The 27,773-nt window shown below is 47.7% G+C and overlaps 1 protein-coding gene across 6 annotated transcripts; it reads left to right on the top strand.

The window, feature by feature from the left end:
• Positions 1 to 42: 42 nt before the first annotated feature.
• Positions 43 to 27,764, top strand: LOC124486551. Of its 6 annotated transcripts, none has more exons than XM_047048236.1 (18): positions 43 to 230; positions 4,671 to 4,775; positions 4,912 to 5,108; positions 5,416 to 5,579; positions 6,465 to 6,617; positions 6,861 to 6,955; positions 13,183 to 13,332; positions 13,769 to 17,574; positions 21,213 to 21,286; positions 21,611 to 21,835; positions 22,156 to 22,335; positions 22,731 to 22,830; positions 22,930 to 23,061; positions 24,382 to 24,468; positions 24,920 to 25,018; positions 26,406 to 26,450; positions 26,868 to 26,900; positions 27,212 to 27,764. In XM_047048236.1, exons 1-18 carry the CDS (start codon positions 195 to 197, stop codon positions 27,234 to 27,236), a joined length of 5,706 nt encoding a protein of 1,901 aa, XP_046904192.1. In that variant the 5' UTR covers positions 43 to 194; the 3' UTR covers positions 27,237 to 27,764. The 6 variants fall into 6 exon arrangements, with proteins under 6 accessions (XP_046904192.1, XP_046904191.1, XP_046904194.1 ...); XM_047048235.1 differs by having other exon boundaries at positions 21,611 to 21,853; XM_047048238.1 differs by having other exon boundaries at positions 21,611 to 21,853; positions 26,868 to 26,906.
• Positions 27,765 to 27,773: the final 9 nt, after the last annotated feature.

Below are 27,773 nucleotides of genomic sequence, written 5' to 3'. Positions count from 1 at the left end.
TGGATATTTTCCCGTCACACCCACTCCATCTCGGGGCAGCCCAGGGAGTCAGGACCACTAGCTGAGCCAGTGCTGCAGTGAGCGCAGCGGGGGGACGCGGTAGCGCATCGGCGCGGCGAACACACCAGAACCAGCGTCGTCAACTTGCACACGGAGACGGTTACAGCGTCACAGCGCACATACAGAGTGCCGATATGGATGAATATTTGCGGAAGGCTAAGCGTACGCTGGTGAGTTATCCTACACAGCCGCTGGACAAATATGGTTTTGTTGGTAAATGAGATGATGACGTAGTCTACGGAAGGGTGCTACAGGCAGCGATCCTGTTGCTGCAGAGCGCGCGTGCAGCCTCCCTCTCACTTGTCTCTCCAAGCACCTGTAGAACTACAGAGACTAGCCTACCTCGATTATTTTGCCAAACAAGCGAACTCCATATTAACCCATTATCCCTAAATTACAGCACATAGGGAGTGTGCGAGGAAGGAAGTCACGACAAGAAGCTTCTCTATATGTATGACGGGTTTCACAGTTCATAGATAGGGAACCTGTTTTTGCTGGACATATTTGCATACAGGCCTGAACGAACCGAAATGGCTTACTGGTCTCAGGCAAATCACCGGAAATGTAGCATTGAAACAGAGGAATGATGCATAATTTAATTGCGGGTGTAATGTGTGCTGTGTGTAAATTGCAGTGTGCAGACATCTCGGTATATAGCGCTTGGTCAGGCCTGTAACTTTATTACGTTAATGTGTAAATGGGTGTGGCCTTTCTCCAGGGAAGCATTCTGATTGGCCTGATATTCCTCAACATACTGAATATGACCAACACAGAGATGGCCCTGGACTAGCAGAGAGAGAGAGAGGGAGAGAGAGACAGAATGAGACAGAGATAGAAAGAAAGAGAGAGAGACAATGGAAAGGGAGAGTAAAAGCATTGTTACTCAGAGGTGAAATAACAAGTTTATCCGAGGACGTGCGTGAGGCTAAACCTGAGAGAGGTGAAAGGAGAATGAGGGCCAGATGTGGGTCGGAGTGATGCTTCGTTAGTGAGTCACAGGCTAGAAACACAGAATAACACGTTCCCCAACTTCTGAATTGATCCCCTGCTTCCTCCGTGTTCCTCCCCCCTTCGCTCTCTTCTCCCTCCATCTTTATTTTCTCTCTCTCCATCTATCTGACCCCCACTCCCCCCCCCCCCCCTCTCTCTCTCTCTCTTTCTCTCTCTCTCTCTCTCTCTCTCTCTCTTTTCTCTCTCTTTCTCTCTGTCTGTCTGTCTCTCTCTCTCTCTCTCTCTCTCTCTCTCTCTCCTCTCTCTCTCTCTCTCTCTCTCTGTCCATATATGTCTGTCCAACACTGCAGTATATTCTTCTCATCCTTCTCCATGGTGCATGGCAGTCACCCAGAACACCCATACCACTAATAGGCTTGGCTGTAAGTGCTTACTGGACCCATCTCTCTCCTCCCTCTCCTCCATTCCTCCATCTGTCTGAACCTGTCTTTCTGTCTCTCTCTCTTTCTCTCTCTGGCATGGCGCTAAGTTAATGTGCTGAGTGGATGGTGGTATTTGGTCCTCTGGTCCACCTTCACTCTCTCTCTCTCTCTCTCTCTCTCTCTCTCTCTCTCTCTCTCTCTCTCTCTCTCTCTCTCTCTCTCTCTCTCTCCCTCTCCCTCTCCCCTCTCCCTCTCTCTCTCTCTCTCTCTCTCTCTCTCTCTCTCTCTCTCTCTCTCTCTCTCTCTCTCTCTCTCTCTCTCTCTCTCTCTCTCACACACACACACACGCACACACAGGGGCTGTTTGAGGAGCAGCACTTTGTTCTAGTCTGGGTAGGGTGGAGGGCTAGGTGGGTGAGATCGTCCTTCAGGCTGGGTCAGAGCAGGTGACTACACTCACTCAGACACACAGAGGATATCGACTTGATGACTTCACATGATGGGAGTTGCATTGAAAGACAGCCTGCTGACTATGAAGGGATGTACCACACACACAGTAACAAGCAAGGTCCTCAAAGAGAGGGTGTGTGTGTGTGTGTGTGTGTGTGTGTGTGTGTGTGTGTGTGTGTGTGTGTGTACAGCTCGATAAAGTGGCAGTGTGAATCAGGGCTCAGTGAATGGGGGTGAGGTGGAGTTCTGCTGTAGATCAGCTGTAGTCAATGAGTGGAGTCTTCAGCGCTGGCAGCTTTATATCATCCTAGTGGAATCACAAGACCCCACCCCCAACATCTCTTTCTCTCTCTGTCTGTCTCTCTCTTTCTCTCAGTATATCACTCTAATTCTCTGCCTGTCTCTCTCTCTTTTGCTCTCTCCTTCTCTATCATCCTCTATTCACTTCTCTGTCTCTCAGTCTCTTGATATGATCACCATCTCAGGGGAAGAGGGGGGAGGGGGAGAGTGGAGTGTGGTGAAAGAGGGAGAGAGAGCATCGATCTGCCATGGCAGATCCGTCAGTTGGACTGCATCTCCCAGTTTAAAATTCAGACCAAAAAGTATCTGTTTAGAATGGCTTTTACTGATTCTATTTCTTGATCTGTATGTTTCACTGTGGTGTATGTTTGTGTTTTATACTGTTTTATTCATGTGTTTTAATGATGTATGGTGCGCGTGAGTGCCGTGAAAAGCACCTAAAAATAAAGGCATTATTATTATTATTTTGATTATTATAGAGATCACAACCAGAGAGAGAAACAGTGAAACAAAAAGTGATGCTACTAAAGAGAGTAGAAGAGAGGAGGGTAGCAAATGGAAGAGAGGACAGGGCAAGAGGAGAGGATGGGAGAGGAGAAGAGAGGAGAAGAGAAGAGAGGAGAGGAGGGTAGGAGAGAGGAGAGGAGAGGATGGGAAAGGAGAAGAGAGGAGGAGAGAAGAAGAGAGGAGGGTAGGAGAGAGGAGAGGAGAGGATGGGAGAGGAGAAGAGAGGATGTAAATGTTGAATTGAGATGAGTTTACTGTAGCTGCAGTACAGTGCAGTGTGTGTTCTCTCTTTGGTCTGTGGTGAGTCTACTGAAGTGGAAGGAGACAGCAAGTGGCCTTTTCTCACTAATGCATCTCTTCCTTCTGTGGTCATCTGGTATCGACCTGCTCTCCCTCCCTCCCTTTCTCTCTCCTTCCTCCCTTCTTCTTCCTCTCCCTCCCTCCCTCTCTCTCCCTCTATTACCCTCTTTATTCTTTGTCTTTCTTTTTTCCCTCCCTCTCTCTCTCCCACTCTCTTTCCCTCCCTTACCCCTTTATCTATTTCTCACCCACCCACCCTCATAACCTCTCTGATCCCTATATCCTGCCTTCCTCTCATCCCTTCCCTCTCAGCCCTCCCCTCTCTGCTCTAATCTCTCCCCCCTCTGCTCTCCCTTCACCCGTAATATGAGTCTTGCCTGGCAAAAAGAAGATATGAGCATGTTCAACTGATACCATCCCTCCCTCCCCTTCCTTCCTCTCCCCCCCCCCCTCTCTTATTACAAAGCTCACCATGCAGATTATCAGGCACATCTATGTGGCGAGAGTGTCGAGTGTTTCTGTGTGCTGGGTGAGGGGTGAGGGAGCACTGAGGGCTACTCTGTATTCTTTGCACACACACACACGCACGTGTACACACACACACACAATCAGTGCAGTTCAGAACTGTACACATCGGTACTGACCAGATCAAAGCGTGCTTATTCATGTTCCTCATTATTTATGCATGATTCCCCTGCAGTACTGCACTGTCACCCTGTCACACTGCTGCAGTAATATCACCTGTCTGACAGATCACACTGCTGCAGTAATATCACCTGTCTGACAGATCACACTGCTGCAGTAATATCACCTGTCTGACAGATCACACTGCTGCAGTAATATCACCTGTCTGACAGATCACACTGCTGCAGTAATATCACCTGTCTGACAGATCACACTGCTGCAGTAATATCACCTGTCTGACAGATCACACTGCTGCAGTAATATCACCTGTCTGACAGATCACACTGCTGCAGTAATATCACCTGTCTGACAGATCACACTGCTGCAGTAATATCACCTGTCTGACAGATCACACTGCTGCAGTAATATCACCTGTCTGACAGATCACACTGCTGCAGTAATATCACCTGTCTGACAGATCACACTGCTGCAGTAATATCACCTGTCTGACAGATCACACTGCTGCAGTAATATCACATGTCTGACAGATCACACTGCTGCAGTAATATCACCTGTCTGACAGATCACACTGCTGCAGTAATATCACCTGTCTGACAGATCACACTGCTGCAGTAATATCACCTGTCTGACAGATCACACTGCTGCAGTAATATCACCTGTCTGACAGATCACACTGCTGCAGTAATATCACCTGTCTGACAGATCACACTGCTATCTGAGAGCACCACAACACACTCATGACTAAAGATCCCTGTGTGGGGGTGTGGGTGTGTTTGGGTGTGTGTGCGTATGGGAGTCAGATGGCTGAGCGGTGAGGGAGTCGGGCTAGTAATCAGAAGGTTGCTGGATCGATTCCCCGCTGTTTCAAATGACGTTGTGTCTTTGGGCAAGGCACTTCACCCTACTTGCCTCGGGGGGAATGTCCCTGTACTTACTGTAAGTCGCTCTGGATAAGAGTGTCTGCTAAATGACTAAATGTAAATGTAATGTAAAATGTATGCGTGTGTGTGTGCGTATGCGTGTGTGTGTTTCCAGCTAGAGGGGTCAGAGGTTCCTCTAGTCCATGCAGTACTTGGAGGACCAGTTCCTGATGTGGATGTTGTGGCATCAACACTGAGCTATGCCTACTACCTCAATCAGGTGTGTGGACTACAACATCTTTTCCTCTGTGTTTGTGTGTGTGTACATGTGTGAGTTTCTGCATGTGTGTATGCATGCCTGTTTGTGTGTGTGTGTGATATTTATTGTTTACCATGTGTGTGTGTGCGTGTTTCAGAGGGTGTCGTCAGAGTGTGTGTGTGTGCCGGTGCTGTGCGGGCGGCGCGGTGAGTTACCGGAGGGCACAGCGTGGTTCCTGCGCAGGCTGAGGGTGTGTGAGGCGTCTCTGCTGTGGAGAGACGACATCAACCTGCTGCAGCTCAACCAGTCTGGGAAGCTGTCCCTCACCCTGCTGACTGACGGCCTGCTGGACAGGTACCCAACACACACACACACACACTAACACACACACACACTAACACACAGACAGACATTAACACACACACACACACTAACACACACACGTTAACACACGCACACACACAGACAGACAGACATTAACACACACACACACATTAACAAACACACACGCAAACAAACACATACACGGAGCCATACCACGCAACCGAGCGCACTCACATATACAAATGGACACGCACACACACACACACACACATTCAGTCGTACCCTGACCCATTAGCAATGCAGGATGATCATTAGCCCCTCCCCCCCTGTGTCTCAGCTCAGAGTTCCAGGCGCTGGAGTCCAACATCCTGCGAGTGGTCCATCGCCACGGGCAACGGGATGCTGAGGAGGGGGCATCGTCCACGGCGACGCTGGTCGCCAGGGAGATTCTTCAAGAAGCAGCCGAGCGTGTGGCAGGGCCGCTGGGGGAGGTGCTGGGAGGTGAGGCCCGTTGGCGCCCCCCGGAGGGAGTAATGGGGCGATGCAGGACACACACAAATCCTTCGACATGACTCGCTTAGCACACACCAGGGGGGGTTGTTGACCAAGAATAGGGGAGAGGGAGAGAGAGGGAGAGAGAGAGAGAGGGGGAAATAAATGGAGAGATGGAGAGAGAGAGGGAGAGGGAAAGAGAGAGAAATGTAGAGAGAGGGAGTGATGAAGAGGGAGAGAGGCAGAAGAGGAGGGATGAAGAGGTCTGGATGAAGGACATGTCGAAAGAATAACGAGTCCTGACTTCAAGAGAAGGAGAATCATGTTGTGTTTGTCTGTTACCTTCAGGCACTGTACTCTGACTGGGCAGGTTTGTTTGTGTGTGTTTGTATGTGTGTGTGTGTATAAGTCTATATTTGTGTGTGTGTGTATCTGTGTGTGTGCCTATTTGCATAGTGTGAGTATGTGTGTGTGTCTTTATGTATTTGTGTGTATACAGTACATGTGTCTATAAATGTGTGTGTGTGTCCATATGTGTATATGTACGTATGTGTGTATGTATTTGTGTATGTGTGGGTTGAGGTGATCTTATTCTCTTGTGTCAGTGTAGAACTGCACATGTGACAGATCTTAGCTCTCCAGCCCTCACTTCACCATTGAGCCAATTGTACTCGACTCTGTGTGTATGTGTGTGGAGGATAGAAGGATAGAAACAAATCCTTCTATCCTCCACACACAGAAGGATGGAATAATAGAAGGATGAAAGGGAGGATAGAAGGATGGAAGGATAGAAGGATGAAAGGGAGGATAGAAGGGAGGATAGAAGGATGGATAGAAGGGAGGATAGAGTATAGAAGAGGGTTGTCTCCACTGTCCTGTGCTCCTGGTCTCCAGAGGCCTTGAGGCTGGAGTCGGAGCAGCTGGGTGGTAAAGCAGGCCAGAGGTGGGCGGAGCTAGAGGACCTCCTGCTGAGCCTTGAAGAGAGGAGTGGCCACGCCCCCTGTGATGTCAGGACAGGTCAAAGACAGGAAGAGGCGGAGCTTCAAGGTGTGTTGTTTTTCTGCTTTCACAGTAACGAACTTGTAACTTTTTGTTTAGTTTAGTTTTTGCTTATATGATAGATGCCCAGTAACATATGTGTGTACTATTTTGTGTGTGTGTTTATATAGCTGTCACATGGTGTTGTATTGTACTGTATACATGTGTGTGTTTGTACTTGTGTGTGTTGGTTTGGTGTGTGTGCGTGCACATGCCTCTGTGTGCGTGTACCTGTGTGTGCGTCGTGAATAGGTGAGGACATGGACCAGCTCCTCTTGAGGGATCTAAAGGAGTTCTCTGATGGAGAGATGACGGTGTCCTTCAGCACAGTGTCTGCAGACCTGGAGGTAAGGACCTCCCCTCTCCTCTCCTCACGGTGCTCTGCCACAATGTGGCCAATTGTGTGGAGGTCAGTTGTGGTACAACATGCATTGGATAAATGTCAAGAAGTCCCATCTAAAAGAGGAACTTTCTAGACCAACCCGGAACCTCCGTCGAAAAAACTCAGCGACTTCGATGAATCTGAAACTAACTTGGGAGAAGAAAAGGTCTACTTACTCTGTCTGTGGAGAGGCACACGTGTACGATCATGCTAATTCATGCAGGTCCTCTGGAGTGTAGAGAGAGTGGTGCTGGAGTCATTAGTGGAGCCACAGGTCTGGTGTGGCCTGGTGTGTCTGCAGAGAGAGCAGGTGGAGATGCTCTCCTCTACGAAGGCCTGATGGTAATCCTCACTGGGACACAGCCTGCTCTCTGCTTCCTGTTCACAGCATCCCAACAGCTCACCTGGCCCAGGCCCACACACACACACACACACTCTCGCTATGCACGCACACACACATCTATATGCACGCGCTGGCACATGGAAGCATATGTACACTCAAACACACACGCGCAGGCACGTACACGCACACACACACTCGCTCACGGAGGGTAAAGTCACTCTTCACTTCTGCTCTAACGTCCGACTCACTCCCTCCCCCCACACCCAACTCCCTTCCAGCCTCTCTCCCTGTCGCAACTTCTAATGCGACTCCCGAAAATTCATTTATTATTTATTTTATATCTTTTCCCAAAAGCTCATTTTTCTCCCAGGCTGCCCGGTGTGCAGTGTTAGGGTATGTGCAGAATAAATGATATCTGTAGCTGTGGGGGAGGAAGCTGCCTCCCTCAGAAACTACCTTACAACCAAGGAACATTAAACATCACATCCTCGTTTAGCGAATAAATAACCATTCATTTGAATGGCTTTGTGTGCGCCGGACTTCTGTGCATATTTTACCAGCGCAAGCGGAGGCCCCATTAGGGACTTAATATAGAATAAATGGCCGGGGGCGTGAGTCAGGCGGCCCCAGACCCAGCAGCCTCATGGTGGGACACTAATGATCTACGAGGGGCTACTGCCGAAACCGTTATATGCATGTCATTTGCGATATGTATATATTTATATATTATTTTTTAATTGTGTTTGAGAAGTACAAAACGATAAGCGTATCATTTAGGTCTGGGGGTTTCTTGGGTAGGTTTTTTTGTTGTTGTCGCAAATGCTTTTTCAAAAACTAAATAAATTTGATTCAATTAGTCCGTAATGGTGTGTGTGTGTGTGTTTAGGCGGATGCAGAGGGAGGGATGTGAGATTTTTTACAAATGCCTTAAAAAGCGATTTGGAAGCCGCTGATTGTCTTGTTAGCATAAGAGGGAGTCCCTGATAGTGTGGTCGTGGTAGAAGGACGTCCTGGGTACTGATATCAAACAGCTACAGTTTGGAGACTTCAGACTTCACAGACCACCTCTGTGGACAGGGGGAGGAGTCATGAGTCATGGAGAGTTTCAATGTTTTATGGTTTTGTAAACAAAGTCATAGGGTGAATAAAGCCATTGAGTGATGACGGCATGTAGGTTTGTCCATGTGACCATGTGTGTATGTGTGTGTGTGTGTGTGTGTGTGTGTGTGTTGGCCTGTGTCTGTGTTCTGTCCATGCAAGCTAATCAGCTCTAAGTGCCTGTGGGACAATTGTGTTTATTGTTTTTCAATGTCCAGTCTACCCTTCTTCTCCTTTTCTCCTTTTTTCTCTCCTCCTTTCCTATTTTCCTCTCTCCTTTCCTGAAGCCTCAGCCACAAGCAGTATGTCTCCATCCACATGACACATTAGACACATCCTACAGTTTAGTTATGTACACCAGCATTTAATAGTAACGACTTAGAATTTAAGATGTTTACGTTTATATCTGTGTCGCAGTTTATATCTGTGACACAGTGAGGTCTTAATGTATGAGTGTGTGTCTGTGTGTTGCGCACCAGACATATTGAGGTTTTGGTGTGTGTGTGTGTGTGTGTGTGTGTGTGAGTGTGTGTGTGTGTTCCACGGCCCAGTAATTAGTGTTGGCAGATGAGGCGTTGGTGGGATGAAGAGTTTGCACGCTGAGGAGTTGATGAACTGTAGGAGAAAGGGGGGCCTTAGGCAGCTCACACACACAGCTTAGCATATTCATGAGTGTGTGTGTGTGTGTATTTTACTATGTGTTGACATATGATGTTTAAATTTTGTAGTTTTTTTGGTAAGTTTACGAAAGGTTCTGTATTTATATCATTTAGTGAAAAAGTTTAACTCAGTTGTTGTTGTTCGTGTCAGGGTTAACGTGTGAGGCTTCAGGTCAGAACTTACGAGTGCTCCTAACGTTCCGCTCCCGTCTCCTCCGGTTTCTTCCGTTTGCCTCCGGTTGTCCGTGACGCTTATCGTCGTGCTTGTCGAGCCAACTTTGTTACTGATAACATTGTTTGTTGTTGTTGTCGTTTGTTGTTTTTCCTCCAGCCCTCCTGTTTGTTTATGCCAGACCAGTTTTTTCCAGCTCCGCCTGCAAATAATGATGCTGTGCTAATTGTGGGCCTGCAGACAGAGAGCTGCTGGAGCCTGGCTGGTGAGGCCTCTCCCTGGGACAGCAGGTGCAGGACAGCCCTCCCAGGGACACAGATTGAAGGCCTCCTCTCTTTCTTTCTTTCTCTCTCTCTCTCTCTCTCTCTCTTTCTCTCTCTGTCTCTCTTTCTTTCTCTCTCTGTCTCTCTTTCTTTCTTTCTTTCTCGTCTCTCTTCGCTCTTTCGCTTTTCTGTCTTCCCTCTCTCTCCCTTCCTCTCTGTTTTGGTTTGATACTCTCTCTCACACATCCTCTTCTTTCTCGATCTCAGTTTCTCTCTTTGTTTTCATTCCTCTCATTCCACATTAGCAGAGAACCGCTTCTCGGAAGGACGATGAAGATGATGATGATATAGATGAGGAGGAGGAGGAGGATATTGAGGAGGAGGATGAGGATGATGATGATGATATTGATGAGGAGGATGATGATGATATTGAGGATGATGATGATGATGATGTTAATGAGGAAGAGGATGATGATGATATTGATGATATTGATGAAGAGGCTGCCTTCCGGGTGTTTCCAGGATCCAGACACGGTGCCAAGCTTGTTCAGATATTGACTCATCCTGATGTGAGCCGAGACAGCCCCCCCCCTCCCCCCCCCCGAGCAGCTTGGGGCTACGAGGCCAACAACAGCAGATAAACACGTCAACACAAACGACATCAACAACACAGTCTCAACATTCCAAATCCCAGCGCCTGTTTCCGGCTGAACTGGGCATACAGGGGGATAGAACACAGCAAGTTGACATTTAGGCATATGTTGTGACAAACTTTTACCTCCTTCCCATCCAGTCTGTCTCCCAAACTTCCACAGTTTTTGTGTGCGTATGTGTGTGGGGTGTGTGTGGTGTGTGTGTGTGTGTGTGGTGTGTGTGTGTGTGGTGTGTGTGTGGATGATGTGTGTGTGTGTGTGGTGTCAGCTCGCTCCTTGCCACTCCATTTGCTGTAGCTGTACTGCTGTGATCACAGACAGATATATAAATCAAACCTAGCTTGATGGATTCATCAGGGCGACGAAACGATCGTCTCAGAAGAGCGCAGAGCTCTCTTAGCATTCTGTTTCTGACAGGAAGGGTATGCAAAGAGCCTAAATGGATGAACGGTTGATTAATTCTTTGCCAGGGACGTTGTTGACAGCAGGAAATGTGTTTTTGCGTTGACTGTGTTTGCATGGGAGTGTGTGTGTGCGTGTGTATGTATGTGTTTGTGTGTGTGTGTGTGTGAGTGATGGGCACCAGCCTGTACCTAAGGCTATTCTACATAATGATGCCAGGTTTGGCAATGCAGAAGAGCCATGAAGGACTGGATACCTGTGGAGCACAGACAACCAGAGAGAGGAGACGACGAAAGAATGGAAGGAAGGAGAGAGGGAGAGAGAGAGAGAGAGACAGAGAGAGAGAGAGAGAGAGAGAGAGAGAGAGAGAGAGGGAGGGAAGGGGGGAGAGAGGGAACGAGATGAGGAAAACTCAAAAGATGGGGGGAGAAAAGATAGAATGAGAGAAGACAGATGAGAGACAGAGTGAAAGGCAAGAAAAGCAGGCAGGAGGAAAGAGAGGAGTCAGTTATTCCTAACAGTTACACTTAACACTTAATGTCTGTTTGTTTCAAATGCTGCTCTTATTTCACCTAAAGGCTCTTCGAAACGTAACAACAATGCAACATGGGTAGGCTACTGACACACACGGGGGTTGGTGGATGAAGACGAATGTCTGTGTGTGTACTGAGTGTTTGAGCGTGTGTGTGTGTGTGTGTGTGTGTGTGTACTGAGTGTGTGTGTTTGTGTGTGTGTGTGTGTGCAATTGTTTATGAGTGAGTGAGGGTGGGGGCTGATACTGTATGTTGTAATTTCCTCCGTCGAGAAACAAATGGCAGACAGACTGTCGCTCTGCGTGTCATCTGAAGACTTTGTGCCCCTCTCTCTCTCTCTCAATCCTCTCTCTATGCTCTATCTCTCTCTATCATCTCTCTATGCTCTATCTCTCTATCCTCTCTCTATGCTCTATCTCTCTCTATCCTCTCTAGCCTCTCTCTCTCCATCCTCTCTCTATATATCCTCTCTGGCCCTATACGACTATGTGCACTGGTGTTTGTGTGTGTGTGTTTCCCTTCAATTCTTCTGGATATTCATTTTAAGGGGCTTTGCTCATTACTCTGTATCACAAAATGTGTGCCTTTGGGTTGTGTGTGTATGTTTGTGTGTGTGGGTGTGTGTGTGCGGTTGTGCATGTGAGTGAACATGTGTGTTTTCAACAAGGCTGGGAGGCCTCATCGGACTCATCAGGATATCTGTAATGAAAAATGACTGTGTCTGAAAGTTGAGTTGTGTGTGTGTACGTGTGCATGTGACTGTGCGTGTGTGTGGAGATTGATGGGATTCTCTCTAGCAGTAGCCATGTTGTTGGGGGAGCGGGGGAAAGGGGGGAGAAGAGGGGGGAGAGGAGGGGGGGAAAGGAGGGAGGAGAGGTAGGGGGGGGGAGGAGGGGGGGAAAGGAGGGAGGAGAGGGAGGGAGGAGGGGGAGAGGAGAGAGGAGGTTGTCTACTACTCAGGTTAATATTGACTCAGCCTGGGCAGCTACATGCCTGTAGCAACCATCAATCACATGCACTGTGCCACACACACACACATGCACTGTGCCATACAGTCATGCACTGTGCCATACACACACATATTGACCAGGAACCACATTAAGGCTTTCTTAGTGAGCTGCCATGCATCTTTCAGTTCCACATACAGCAGTAGTTAGATAAACAGATATAAAACAACATGTGTTTATCCGTGCTATTCAGTTGGCTTATGTCAATTTCATTCCTTTTCAATGTTGATGTATTGTTTATCAGAACTATGTAGACAATATCTTAAACGTTTTTATCTAAAAGTTACAGTGACTCAAACAACTATACTAACAACTCTACTCACAACAAATGTAATTTAATCTTGTTGTTTGTTTTCAAACGAAATGCAACTCTACACTTTCCTCCAAACACTGTCTTGCAAATGGATGACACGGTTCATCATCGGAGGGGAGAGAAGGGTAAAAAAACAACAGTTCCTTTCACAAACAAAACCATTAATTAATGCAACCCTGTCTCCATCAATCACCTCCTCTGTCAGGGAATTAGCATACTCTCTGAATGTTGGATGTGTTATAAGAGCAAACAGTTCATTTCTAAAACATCAATCAGTCGAGTCTCTTTACCCCTCCCTGGGCTGTGACATATTCGTCTCTCATCAACACACAGAGAGACTCTTAACAACTCTTTTAACACTTTTCACAAATTAAAAACATATGCGCCTCAAAAGACAGGGGTCCCAAAAGTTTTTAATTTTTTATTTTATTTATTTTTTATGAATACAGATGAGGGGGGGGTTCGTTAATTAAACGTGATGTATTTTGCGCACAAAAGACAATCAGAAAAGAAATTAAGTTATCGACGATTCACAATCTTTTTTTTCATTGATATTATTTTATTGTTCAAGACACATTCATCAAATTCCCTGTATTGCAAAGTCAATGAGGTGGGTTTACCTCCCAGTTTGGCCTGTTAGGTGTGATCCCTGCCCTCACTAAACTGTCACATCTGTCAGTTATTACCAGAGGTTTATTACCATAATTTAACTTCTTACGCTTCTTGTGCTGTTCCTCGTTCCTGTCTAGAACTGGGGCGATCGAGTTGACCAGCTGAAGACATTCTGCCATTCACACGGTTACGAGAGCCTGGTGTTATACTCCAGCATGCTGGGTGGAGATGACACTCCTGGCCACCAGGTGGCAGTGTTCTCCGTCAACACAGACATCCTCAACCAGGTAGGACTGTGAGGACTGGAGGAGGAAGGCGGCTGAGGATGAACTATTTCAATCTGATCTGATTGTGAGCCATTTATGACAGATCAGGGCCTTTGATGATAACAGTACATACGAAGTACTGTTATCATCCCCAATTACCACAGAATCTCACACCAGTGAACTCTCATTAAACCTCCGAATCAGACTTTACAACAATAATGTAGATTATTTTACTAAGTTTGTGCGTAAGTGAATTAATCTTAAACTGTTAAAAAAATTAAAGGCAGAATTTCTGTAAAAGTGCTCATATAGAAGACGTTTTGTTGTTCTAATTTTTGTAGAGATTCTGTTTATAGAGATCCTGTTTGTGTCTGTGTCCCTGTGTGTTTGTGTGTCTGTATGTATATGTGTGTGTCTGTGTGTCTCTGTGTGTATGTCGTCCTTCCTGCTTTTTCAGATCTGCTGCGAGTTTGAGGAGTGTTCCAGCTCCTCACTGGAGCTAGAGGCGAGAGACTGTCTGCAGGGCTGCCTGCAGCTCTACCACCTCCCCGCCCCTCCTCTCGCCCCCCCCGCAGAGCATCCCCGCCCCCTGCAGGAGCTCCAAGCCCTGCAGGAGCTCCAAGCCCTGCTCCGTGGCTTCCTGGGCAGGAGGACCCACGTCCTGTCCTGCCACCCCAGCAGTAGGACCTCTTCCACGGAGGGTGTGGCCGGCAGCGCCCCCCTCTCCCAGGGCTCCTCCGGGGTCACCGACATGGACGGCTCGGACGCGGAGAGGGCCGAGGGCGCGGTCTCCACGGCGACGGTGGTCGGGGCGGACCTGGTGAGCCCGGACAGCGGCATGGCGACCGTCCGCAGCAGCCGCTCGTCGAAAGAGAGCTCCGTGTTCCTCAGCGACGACAGTCCCGTCGCCGAGGCGACCGCGGCGGGGGGGCCGCTGCTCAACCCGTCCCTCCTATCACCCGTCCCGCCCGAGAGACGACGATCCAGCCGTAACCGTAGCGACAACCTCGACCTGTTCAGCTTCGACCCCCTGCACTGCAGTACCGCCTCCGTTTCACCGGGGGCAGCGTCCGCCAGTGGGAGAGGGGGGCGTGCAGAGAGCTCCAGCTTGTCCGAGTTTGACGAGCTCAGCCTGGTGGATTTCTCGACCCCGGGGTCAGGGGTCGGTGCGCTTGGCAACCTGGAGGACGGAGCTTCTTTGGCGCAAGTCGAGATCGAGGTGAATGACCTCATTGTCCCGCCCACGCCGGTGAACAGCCTTGTGGGTAGTTGTCCTCCCAACAGCGCGGGGGTGCAGTTCTTCCCCGAGGACGTGGCTGACAAGATCTCCGTCCTACAGCGAGAGCAGGGCTGGCGAGGGGCGGAGGAGGATGGGAGAGGCTCCTCCCACAACATCTGGAGCCAGGAAACTGTCCTGGAAGGGATGAGGGGCGGGGGGGAGAGTGGAGGAGGAGAGGGAGGAAATGAAGAACCCCAGAGGATTCTCCTGTCGGAGAAGAGGGAGTCATCTGACAGCTGGAACGCCGACTCCGGCTTCACAGAGCCGTGGAACCCAGCAACCCTGGCAGACCTTCAGCTCACCCCTCCCGACGAGGAGAACGAGGAACACAGAACCCGCCTCGGGAAAAGAGGCAGAACCCGTGCTCTCAAAGGAACAGAGACAGGAAGTATGTTAGGGAGGAGGGAAACACTGACCACCCTGACCCCTGACACCTCGAGGGAGGAAGAGGAGTGGGGGGGGAGGAAGATCGGGGGAGGGAGTGGCAGCAGGGAGGCGGAGCTAGACTTCTGGAGTTACTCCGCCCAGAAGGGCTTCCTGAAGTCTGACAGTGGGACCACCACTTCTTACCCAGAATCCTTAGACATGTGGAACATGACCATCCGCGATGACAGCCTATCACCTCTTACGACCCCGGACATGACTGACCTATTAGAGAGAGGGAACTCGCTGGAGAGCCCGACGGGATTGGCCGGGGACGGGATGGACATGTGGAACACCACCATACAGGAAGACGCCGTCTCCACGGCAACTAGCCCGGAGGTGTCGGGCACTGGGGGAGAATACCTCCCGCGCATGCAACCATGGGAACAGGAAGTGACAAAACAGGAAGAGGAAATTAAGTGTTATGGTATGGATGGGGTTTGGGGGGAGGCTGGGGGAATACGGATAGTGATAGAAGAAGAAGAAGAAGACGGGTGGAGCGAAGAAGGAGAGACCAGCAGGATGGAGACACAGGACCAGACGTCTCCAGATAAAGACTCCTGCTCAATGCCCGTCCCTCACATGGTGACGTCCACCTCTGAGTACGACAACGTGGGAGACGGGGGCTGGAGCCAGCCCCCCTCCCCGGATCCCGGGGCCAGCCCCACGTCCCTGAGCCAGGAGCTGGTGGAGGGCCAGTCCAGTCCCTTCGTAGCCGTGCTCCAACCCCAAACCAGAGGAGCCGCTGGGACGCACTCTGATCCACACACAACCCCGCATGATTCTAGATCTGAGATGTTAGACAGCGATGCACCGTCCCTCCAGGACTCCACCCACACACAGATCTTCCTGTTTGACACAGGTCACGTGACCACAAGTGGGCGGGGTGAGACGCCCTTGCGTCATTCGGAGGAGAGTTACGGCAAGGAAGAGCAGGGCTCAGAGGGTCCTTATTGGACGGAGGACTTGAGTAGCCACTCCCCATTCGTTCTAGTGGACAACTCTGCCCACACCCAGAGTGACGGGCTGTCTTTAAGCAGCAGGCAAGATCCCACCTCCTTAGCCAATCAGCTGTTAGATAAGAGGGCTGTGGCCACGGAGCCAGCTCAGACCACGCCCACTCTATCTCCAAACCTTGACAGCTGGGACCGAGTGCCGACCCCCATAACGACCACACCACCCGCTGACCCTCCTCCCAGCACAGCGCAGGGCCAGGGCGGGGAGGATGGGGGGCCAGGTGTGGGTGGGGACGTGGAGGGAGCCATCCTGGAGGCCATGTCTCTGAGCTCCAGCTCAGGGGAGCGAGACGGCCTCAAGCCCAGCCCGGACAGCCTCCCGCTGGGCAGCAACTCCGACGGAGACTCCTCTGGCCTGGAAATGGACTACATCATGGTGTCTGGGACGGGGATTGTCAGGGAGAGCGAGGGAGAGAGGAGGGATGAGGGAAGGGTTTATCACAGGCCGGGTAATATAGGGGGGAGAGAGGGAGGGAGGTCCTTGGAGACGTATAGCATGTTGACGTATGCTGCCACTCTGCTCCAGATCAACGCTGCCTCGCGTAGATGTCACCAGGAGAACGCAGAGCAGGACAGACTCAACCAAACGAACACGGAGATCTCCAATCCACAACATTTTGACAAATGGGAGAATGCTTCTGTCTCCACCCATGCAGATGGCGACAGCTCGGATCAGGCCAATACCACAGGGATCAGTTCACTTCCAAACCCGCTCTCAAGTCTGGCCAGACCTGAGCAGACGAACCCTGAGAGCTGGTCCACAACCAATGCAGGCAGCAGAAATTATGAGACGAGTGCTGATGGAATCTCTCCGACCAACGTGACCCCAGAGATCCTCATCCCCGGCCAATCAAACACAGACCCCGCAGGACTCCACCAATCGGAATCCAGATTGTCGAAGGAGGAGATCCGTGACAACCAATCCGAAGTTGTTGGAAGGAGTAGCTCCTCCTCTTTCAGGTACCAAGCAGAGAACTTCCTGAAAACAAGAGAGGAGGTATATGTCCACTCTCAAATCTCATTGGAGGATTCAGATGAGGGAGGTCACTCCCCCCCTGCCCCCTCCTTGGGGGGTCAGGATAATGGGGGGCAGCGTGCCCCTCTCCTCACACCCCACTCCCCTCTCTTCACGGACAGTTCCCCATCACCTTGTGCTGATAGCACCTTGATTGGCATGCCTGAGAGCCTATCAGGAGGCTCTCCCAGGAAAGGGGTAGGGCTGCCGTTCTCTGGGGACCTCATGGCGGAGGAGGAAGAGGAGGAGCTTAGTTTGGACCCGGGCGGCTGGAATGTGGCGAATGGAGGGGGGAAGGAGGCTATGCAATGCCCCCCCCTACCTGTTGGGAAGAGGCTGAGTCTGGAGATCCAGGGGGAGGCAAAGAATTATGACAGTGTCTCACAGCCAATGAGAGATGAGTTCCTTCGGGGACTGGATGAATATGGAATGGAGCAGCCTATGAGAGAGCAGCTTTCACTGACACAGGAAGGACAGTCAACAGGACAGGAAGTGGAAGGCCCGTCAGAGACTCAATCAACCTACGAGAGGTACGTTGTATGTTTACTGCAACCCCTCTGTTTGTTTACTGGACGTGAGTGTGTGAGTGTGTGAGTGTGTGAGTGAGTGAGTGTGTGAGTGTTGTGCCACTCCTTTCAGTGCCCTGTTTGTCTATGGGCATCCTCAGTTTGTGGGTCTTGGGATCATTGCTGTGAGTGAGCAGAACAGACTGCAGTTAGCTGCCTTTCGAGCTCCTGTGCAACGTTACATGGTGATGCAAATTGTGGCGATCTGAGGCTTTGAATATCCAGCCCACGAGGCCTCTCGCAATGCTCTCTTTCCTCAACAGTGTGTGTGTGTGTTGCGCCAGTCTGTGCTTTCAGCCCTGTGTGTATGTATTTGGAAATGTGTTTACGCCTCATTAAATATGCATTACCTGGCTCATTACAGCTGTTACTCCACAAAGGCTGGGGAGATATCCCCTCTGTCTTACACAAGGTGTGTGTGTGTGTGTGTGTGCGTGTGTGTGTGTGTGTGTGTGTGTGTGTGTGTGTGTGTGTGTGTGCGTGCGTGCGTGTGTGCGTGCGTGTGCACATGATTTTTCTAAATTTGTGAGCGTTCACATTGGTTTGTTCCTGTACACGGTTGTTGTGACATCTCGTGTCCTCAAGACCTCATGTGTTCATGTCCTCATGTGTTCACCAATATAGAGTCATATTTTCCACCTTGTACTGTGTGTTTATGACACAGTAGTGTATTAGCAGACAGTGTTAGTATTTGTGTAAGGTGATTCAGGTGTTCAGCGTGCGTAGGAGTTTCTATGTTTAGCAGCTCAACATTTTTCAAGTCTTACATAGTCTACTGTCTGCCATCAAACAATGTTATCAGGATCAGAAACCTAATGGCACAGGAATCATCTATCGAGTTCTATCATGCCATACTTGACGTAACAATGCCATTCCGATGCATGAACACGTACCCACCTTTAGGGCTGGGCGGTATGACGGTTGAAATGTGTCTACCGGGAGAGAAAAAAAATAATAATAATTCTGTCTGGAGCCGCAAACAAATTTAAAACCTAATATAAGCCTTATAAGGAAGGCAACACATGCTCTAAGTGTCTATATTAGCTATATTAGCCTATTATTAAAATGATAAGTAGGCTACAAATACATAATGAGCGTTCATTAAAAAAGCTAGCTAGCTTCCGTTACCTAGCATCCTAGCATAACACTCGTAGCAATGCTACTTCCTGCTAGTGTTACTTGTTAGCCTCTTCATTGTAAAATTTGAAGTCGGTAATCGGTAAGTTAGATATTGTAGCTACAGTACAGTTTGAGTCTTTTGTTTTTAACTCGTGTTGTCTCATGTGAGGCAGTTGTTTTTGTTCGTAATAAATAAATAATAGAGTGTGATGATGTACGGTATGGTTATTTTGTACCATTTCTTAATTGAATTTACAGAACAATTACTATACCGTGATATATACCGTAACCGTGATATAAAATTACTCATACCGTGATAGAAGAATTTGGCCATATCGCCCACCCCTACCCACCTTAAACTCCTGAGATAGCTACGAGTACTATCAGGAAACTGTCCTGGTTGCTATACTGGTTTCGAAGTAGTGAGGTGGAAAGCTCAGAAGTTCTTTAGGTAGGAGTGGATCAAAAAAGTACAGTCAACGCACAGAGTCTTTTTCTCAAGTTAAAAGAAGTGGCTTGATGGTCTTTATTCCGGCAGATAGGCAAGTAGCCTACAGGCAACACACTGGTACAGAACAACAACAAAAAACAATTACCCAAAACACCTGGTAATATAGGCAGAATATGTAGCTCACACCCCCTGTCCCAAGAGATAAAATTGTTCAATATGGAACCTCCTAGAAGCTTCCGGAAGATGAAGTCACCCATCCATTACTGGGCACGCAGCCTCAGCCTTGGCTTAGGGGCTACTGTTCACCTTTCACACAGTGTCCTGAAGTAGCATGTTCCCAAAATCTCCACTCTCCTCGACCATGTTGTTCTCGCTCAGACCTTCCTTTCCTTACTCAGCCCCCTCCTCACTTGAAGTCACTCAGACATGCTCTGACATGCTCTCATCCTGCTCCCACCCTTGGGAGTCAGTAGCTTCTCCTGAGAACAGCTGGAAACTCAGCAACCATAGCAATCCCAGCTCCCTTGTCTCTTCTTGGTCCAAACTAAACTATCAGCAGTGTTCTTCATAACAAGATACGCACACACAGAAGCACTCCATCTGTAACTAACAGCCCAGCCTCACACTCCCGCCTGCCCTCCAAGGCAGACATAACGTCTGCAGCTACATTCCTTCCTGCTCAAACAGGCCTTCTCCTAACATAGGTTAAAGGTGACTCCATCTATCCTTAATACACTGCCACACAATAATCAGCCCGCCACGACAGAAGGCAGTTTTGTATTAGGCTTATTTAAACCTTTTAAAAGCATGATTATGGGGTTAAGTTACCAGAATAATTAAAACCAGTTTGTCATGAAGTTACTCGAAACCACAGAAACAGAACAATTATCTTCCCACAATGCAACTCTGAAGAACTGAGAACGCTAAGAAGCTTATGTAGGTGTTCTTTCTGTGTTTCTTCCAGTTGCATTGTGGGTATTCATTTAGTCCTGTCATCCACTTTGTAATTCTAATGACCTCCTCAGAGCCACTGGGTTAGATGGCCCCTCCTCCAATGTGTGTGTTCATGTGTGTGTGTGCGTCCGTGTGCGGAGTGCACATGGTTGTGTTCCATGAGAGTGGGTGCAATTGTGTACCTTCGGCTTCAATTCATCACATGGCTTGAACCTGGCACAGAATTGACCCACTGGCACTGCCATAGAAAGGGGGAGCTGGGGGGATCTGGTAGGGGGTTGGGGGATGGGGGGGCAGAGGGGCTGAAGAGGGGTTGGCAGACTAGAGAGAGAGACAGTCAGACGGAGGGAGTAGGCAGAGGAGACCAAAAGGACAGGCAGGCAGGAAGACAGACCAGCAGACAGACAGACAGACAGACAGGCAGGCAGGCAGACAGGCAGAGGAGCACCATCTCATGTCTGTATGAGGTGAGTAGAGAGAGAATAGACAGAATATTACTGTCCCTTTTTCCACGTTTGAGTGATATACAACACTGTAAATGAGGAAGTGTGTTTCCGTGTACATTTGCAAGTGGTTGCATTGTTGTGTCACAGTCTGAAGTTGCGTTCGTTGTGTCACTGTGCAGTTGCATGTGCGTGCGCATACGTGTGCGTTTCTGTGTGTGTGTGTGAGTGAGTGTGTGTGTGTGTGTTTCTTTGTCCTGATCTTCATTGTGGAAGAGCGTTATGCTAATAAGGTTCTGGGGGTCTACTAGCAGGACAAAGCCTGGCATTGTCTCTGACCCACGTGCAGCCTGCCAGCCTCTGTGTCTCTTCCTCCGGTCAATCATACCCAGCTAAACATTCCCCATCAGCATCCAGTTCAACTGTAAACACAACAAAAATGGCGTCCGGCTCCCATCACTAGCATGTCCGACGTTTAGCATTTAGCGTTAGCGAGCAGCTGCGTTTTAGATGCTGGTGTTGCTGCTGCTGGGGCCTCTACTGTGCGTGCTGTTGCCTGGGCTGCTGCTCCTGGCTGCTCTGGCGCTGTGTGTGGTGGATCACTACTGTCTGACCGGTGCTATCCGCTCTGCCAGGCCCACACACCCCGAGGACGGACCAATCATGGACAAGCAGGAACTGGACCAGGACATCGATGACTACAGACCAGGTGACGCCCTGCTAGCTAGTCGGTCAGACTACAGACCAGGTGACAACTTTATCAGACCACTCCTCGTAACATTCCCAAGCGAGAAAAAGGGTGTACTTGATTTAAATGTTTTAAATGAGAGGTTGACATGTTTTCATTACAGACCATTTGTCTTCTTTTTCAACACAATAGGAAGTGTACTTAAATGTAATGATATTGCATATTCACGTACATGTTGACAATCTTAATTCACGTAATTATGTTTGTACTTATACTTGGTAAGAATACTCTAACGTATAATATATTCTTTGTCTCGTATTCCCTCAAATACCCGTTCTTCTGTAGAGCTCTCGGGGGGGTCCAGTGCCCACAGGAAGAAGCTGGCGGCCCCGCCCATGAACGTGTCATTGGACCGCAGCGAGGGTTCCGTCCAATCAGACGATGCCCTGGACACGCCGGGGGACGCCCTGGACACAGGGGACGAGCTGGACATCAACCTGGACGAGCTGGACACCCCGGATGAAGCTGACGAGATGGATCTGGAGGGGCACAGTGATGATGACATGCACGGTGATGATGACATGCACGGTGATGATGACATGCATGGTGATGATGACATGCACGGTGCTGATGACATGCACAGTGATGATGACATGCACGGTGATGATGACATGCGTTTACAGACGCTCTAGTCTACAGTACGTTATATCAGCAACAGTTATTTTCCACTGTAATCTACAGTATATTATATTTTTAAGATACAACTTGTACTCCTGCAGAGTTTAATTGGACTATACGGATTTAATGATCTAAAATGAATTTATTGTCCTTTCCTCAAATTCACATCACAGATTTTTGCCGTTTACATTCTTTGATGATGTCACAAACAGGAGACTCCAAGCTGGCCAATCAGGGTGGGAAAGGTGAGCAGGAGGACGCCATCCCAGAATACAGTGCGGCAGAGGAGCGTCATGACAGCAGGCTGTGGAGGACGGTCGTCATCGGCGACCAGGAGCACCGCATCAACATGAAGAGCATCGAACCCTACCAGAGAGTCATCTCACATGGGGGTACACACACATGTACACACACACACACACATGTACACACACAAACACATGTACACAAACACACACATGTACACACACACACATGTACACACACACACATGTACACAAACACACACATGTACACAAACACACACATGTACACACACACACATGTACACAAGCACACACATATACACAAACACACACATATACACAAACACACACATGTACACAAACACACACATGTACACAAACACACACATGTACACACACACACACATTTACACACACATGCTCTCACACACACAAATGCACACACCTGCTCACAATCACCTTACAATCACACACGTATACTGTGTACATATAAACAGTACATATTTTGAGTATTAACTACATATTTCCCTTTCTCTTCATAGGTTACTACGGAAACCAAAACGCAATTATCGTGTTTGCGGCATGTTTTCTACCAGACAGCGACTGCGATGACTACCACTATGTCATGGAGAACCTGTTCCTGTAAGTAAATACCATCCGCTACATTTCCAGTAAATATCATTCCATCTCAAAAGTTCAGATAATCCTGAAGTAGGTGTGTTTGTTAACGTGCGTGCTCAGGTATGTCATCAGTACCCTGGAGCTGATGGTGGCGGAGGATTACATGATTGTGTACCTGAATGGGGCCACACCTCGTAGGAAGATGCCAGGCCTGGGCTGGATGAAGAAATGCTACCATATGATCAATAGGAGGTACAACTCCAACACGCGATACTGTCGTCACCCGAAACCAAACTTAAACACCCACACGTTTGATATTTACTGTTTGGTGAGCGGGACTTTCTCATTTTTTTTCTCTCTTTTGTTTGAAAAAAAAAGAGAGAATAAACGAGAAAGACCTGCGAGAGAAAAGAGATCAAACAAATAGTTTGATCTCTTTTCTCTCTCTTTGTCTCTCCCTCTTTATCTTTCTTTCTTTCTCATCAATCTTTTTTCATTTTTTTCTCTGTCTCCCCCCCTCTCTCTTCCTCTCTCTATCTCTCTCTCTCTCTTTCTCTCTTTCTCTCTCTCCCCCTCTCTCTCTGTCTCTCTCTTTCTCTCCCTCTTTCTCTCTTTCTTTGTCTCTCAACCTCTCTCTCTGTCCCTTTCTCTCTCTCTCTCTCTCTCTCTCTCTCTCTCTCTCTCTCTCTCTCTCTCTCTCTCTCTCTCTCTCTCTCTCTCTCCTCTCTCTCAATCTCTGTCTCTCTTTCTCTCTGTCTCTCTTTGTCTCTCTCTCTGTCTCTCCGTTCAGTTCAGAATGCTTCATTGGCATGACAGTTCGGGTTGAGCAGTATTGCCAAAGCAGTCCATATTGAATGGACATTTTAACATATATATCATAACATTTTACAAGGAGTCTAACACTAATATAATGGCAAAATAACAGTGACATAGTAAGTTGGGGACTGTAGAAAAGTAACAGATAAATTCATGTTACAGTAAGATATAGAAAGGTTTTACAGTTTTTCACAATTGCTAAAACATTAAACTCACAAAAAAACATAGTTTCTAATGCTGGTTTGGAATAATGTCAGCCTTCACCGTGGTGTCCGTGTATGAGAATATTTCAAAGAATCAACCAGCATTTTTTACTGTAAATGTTTGCCTTCCACCATACAGCCCTTTTCTCAATCCAATTGAAGAGTTTTTCTCTGTGTAGCGGTGAAAGGTCTATGACTGAAACCCAAATACCCTGTGGTAACATAGGTGTGGAGTGTTTTCAAAGCTGTATTCAGCACATCAGAGGGTTTTTTCTTTGTTCTTTGTTGACAGTACTACGTAAGTTGTGATGGTTTCCTCACGACTGGATTTTAAATGGGTGTAACATTTTAATGAACTTTTCTGGATTTCTGATGTTAGTGGGAACTCTCTTTGTGTCTCTCTCCCTCTCTCTGTCCCTTTCTCTCTTTCTCTGTCTCTCTCTCTGTCTCTCTCGCTCTCTCTCTGTCTCTCTTTCTCTCTGTCTCTCTCTCTCTGTGTCTCTGTGTCTGTCTCTTTCTCTGTCTCTCTCTCTCTGTCTCTCTCTCTCTCTAGGCTGAGGAAGAATCTCAAGTCCTTCATCATCGTACATCCTTCCTGGTTCATCAGAACAGTGCTGGGAATCACCAGACCCTTTATCAGGTGGACACTTCCTGTTTCATCTTGCGATGTTGTTAGTCAAGTATTTCCTGCAAATTTACTTTTGACAGTGATTTTATAGTGCATTGTCTTCCTCTCTCTCTCTGTCTCTCTCTCTGTCTCTCTCTCTGTCTCTGTCTCTCTCTCACTCTCTCTCTCTCTCTCTCTCTCTCTGTCTCTCTCTGTCTCTCTGTCTCTCTGTCTCTGTCTCTGTCTCTGTCTCTCTCTCTCTCTCTTTCTCTCTCTCTCTATCTCTCTATCTCTCTGTCTCTCTCTCTGTCTCTGTCTCTCTCTCTGTCTCTGTCTCTCTCTCTGTCTCTGTCTCTCTCTCTCTCTCTCTCTCTCTCTCTCTCTCTCTCTCTCTCTCTCTCTCTCTCTCTCTCTCTCTCTCTCTCTCTCTCAATCCCTCACTTCTCTCCACTCCATCCCGCCTCAATTCCTGTCTCTTCTGCAGTTCAAAGTTCAGCAGTAAGATCAGGTATGTGAGCAGACTAGCGGAGCTGAGGGAAATGATCCCCATGGACTATGTCTACATCCCCCCCAGTATCATCAGGTGAGTGACATCATCACCCCTCGCCTGTCCCGTCACCAGGAAGTACCTTAGGTTTCCTTCCAAGATTAGATTAAATCCCCTTTTGCGGGAAATGTAGTCCAAAATGATGGATTCATTTAGCAGACGCCTTCATCCTAATACGGAGAAGTGATTAAACCCTGCAACCTATTGATCTGCTGTGTAAATGATCTAACCACTGAGCTATACCCAGCCTCAATATAAAACCACACCTGGTGCCCAAACAAACCTTGTCTTTTGTCTGTGCTGACGTGCACTATTGACCCAGGGGACGGTTTTAAAAATGATAAAGAATGATTAGTCAAGACATGTAGTCATGTTTATTGCGGGAAATAATTTTATACCAGTATAAAAACCGGTTGGTTCCGTTTTACAGGAATGGTTAAGCAACAATAAAGCCACATTTGCCAAACAGGATCAGAATATTTTTTGCCATGTACGTTTTCATAGACACATAATTTACCGTGGCAGGAAGGTGCATACAATAAACAATCATTCATAATTTAAAACATTGTTTAATTTATAAATTTGTTTAACTACATGCTCTTATGTTTCCTCCAATTGGCTCTTATTTGCTTTTGACAATTTATGCTTCTTGTTGTAGCTACCCACAATGTTTTGGGGGCTATCTTGTTGTTTATGATCATTGACCTATGCACTTTTTGTAAAGGTTTGGATAAAAGCGTCCTCTAAATGAAGAAATGTAAATGTAAAAAACAGTTGAATGTATAATATTTAAAAAGTTTAATACTAAGGAGTTAAACAATAACTAAAGAGCTTAACAGTACTGTGAGATATAAAAATATATAAATAAATATAAAAGTTAAAAGAGATTTTTTTTTTTTATTGAATAAAATAAAAATAGGGTAGCAATGTGGGCAGCATAGTGCAAAATGTGCAAAGTAGGTGGTGGATGGACTCATAATAATAGTGTTAATGTCAGTGTGAGTCCTTGGCCTTGTTGAAGAGGCCAGCAGGCAGAGAGTGTCCAGGGTGGGAGGAGTCGGCTACAACACTGAATTAACAGACAAAACAAGACAAAACAGAGGGTGTCACCGGCCGAGGTTGCCATCATTGGGGCCAACTTGGATGTTCTCATATGCTGCCATAATAACTGAGATGGAACTATGCTAAACTTGCTTTAATTGCCTCAACTCAAATCAACTGGAACTGAGTCAGACTAATTGGCATAAACCTGGCTTATTTGTCAAACTTGCTTTATGGAACCGGCCTCGAGTCAGGGGGAGGCCTCGGGGTGAGAAGGGGGGATGGTGGTTGTGTTGCACCCTATCCCTAACTCTGCCCCCACACCCCCCCACCCCCCCCCCCCCCCCCCCCCCCCGTCTGTATCTGCCCCGCTCCCACCAAGGTATGAAGAGGAGAGTGGTATACGCTCATCTACAGTTTGTTTACGGTTGGTCAGTCAGTTGAACCTATAAACCCCCCACCACCCTCCTACTAAATCTGACTGCTCCCACACTTGCCCCTCCCACTAACACGCCCCAAAGTTGGTGCTGATTGGTCCACCCTAACCTTCTGAGAATTTCTACCTTCCTTGTCCTGATTGGCTGCTGTGGGACTACTGAACTCATTCCCAACATCTTGGACTTTTTAACCCTAACCCTCCCACACACCCCTCCTTTTCTCCCTTAGTTTATTGATCTAGCCCTGCTGACCATCACATTGTTGACACTAATGTACCTGTGCTGATCATCACATTGTTGATACTAATGTACCTGTGCTGATCACACACTTGCCTCCCAGTCTGGCTATAGTCCCCCACCCCCACTAACCCTTGACCTTTCACCTTTGATCTCTGCTCCCCATTCAGACTGGATGAAGAATTACAAGACTCGAAATCAAAGTAAGAGTAAGCATGCATGACTGTGTGTGTGTTTATGTATTTGCTTGTGTGTGTGTTTGTTTATGATTGAAGTGCGATCCACATAGAAAATCTTCATATTCAAACTAAGTTATTTGAATTAGTTTAAATTAGTTTAGCGTTCAGTAACACATGAAACAAAGTCACGCATTTAAATGACTCAACGTATGACTATAACCTTTAATTTCTCTCTCCCTTTGTCTCTCTCTTTCTCTTTCATTTTCTCTGTTTCTACCTCTCCTTTTCTCCCTTTCTGACTCCCCATCTCTCTCGTCTCACTTTCAATTTCTCAGAGCGGACAAAAGAACAAACGTTTGACGGTGACAACGGCCTTCTCTACTGACTGCTGTAGATTATCCAGACGTTTCCTGACAGCACACACCCAGACCCACTGGCTGTTCGCGCCTTAGATGGGTGTTGTGATTGGCTCTTGAGAAGGGGCAATGTCATAGGTGGGAGGATATGCCTCTGCCTGACTGCCAGAGCGAATTCTAGAAGTTTCTGAATTCATTGTTTCCTAACATGCTGTGTTAATCTCCTCAAAGATAATGTAAAGCTCTCTCTCTCTGTTTGATTTGGAAGTATTGGTTGGAAATCTTAAAGCATGATTTAAAGAGCCTCATGGTATAATCGCAGCAAGCTCTGGGCTTATTTTGTATTTCCTCTTAATACAAAAAAGTATTCAAAAGTTAGACACATTCCCAGATTACTGCCAATCTTCATTAAGTACATGGCAACATATGTGTGTGGGAGTGAGTGTACTGTCAAATGCATTTAAGGGAATAACCATTTATATTCTCTTAACTGTGAAAGAGTCTTTGTCTCAGTAAAAAACGGCTTCCCTTACAGTTGTTT

Source organism: Hypomesus transpacificus, chromosome 24 (assembly GCF_021917145.1).
Source record: "Hypomesus transpacificus isolate Combined female chromosome 24, fHypTra1, whole genome shotgun sequence".
NCBI classification, from domain to species: domain Eukaryota; kingdom Metazoa; phylum Chordata; class Actinopteri; order Osmeriformes; family Osmeridae; genus Hypomesus; species Hypomesus transpacificus.
Note: the sequence above shows the minus strand (reverse complement) of the source record. Positions and strands in the feature narration are given on the sequence as shown.

Bases quoted from the DNA above. Each gene is read 5' to 3' on its own strand.
- LOC124486551 (XM_047048235.1), top strand. From the start codon at position 195: ATGGATGAATATTTGCGGAAGGCTAAGCGTACGCTG. The intron at 5,580-6,464 runs GTGAGGCCCGTT...CCTGGTCTCCAG, and splicing joins GCTGGGGGAGGTGCTGGGAG to AGGCCTTGAGGCTGGAGTCG. The intron at 6,956-13,182 runs GTAAGGACCTCC...GTTCCTGTCTAG, and splicing joins CAGTGTCTGCAGACCTGGAG to AACTGGGGCGATCGAGTTGA.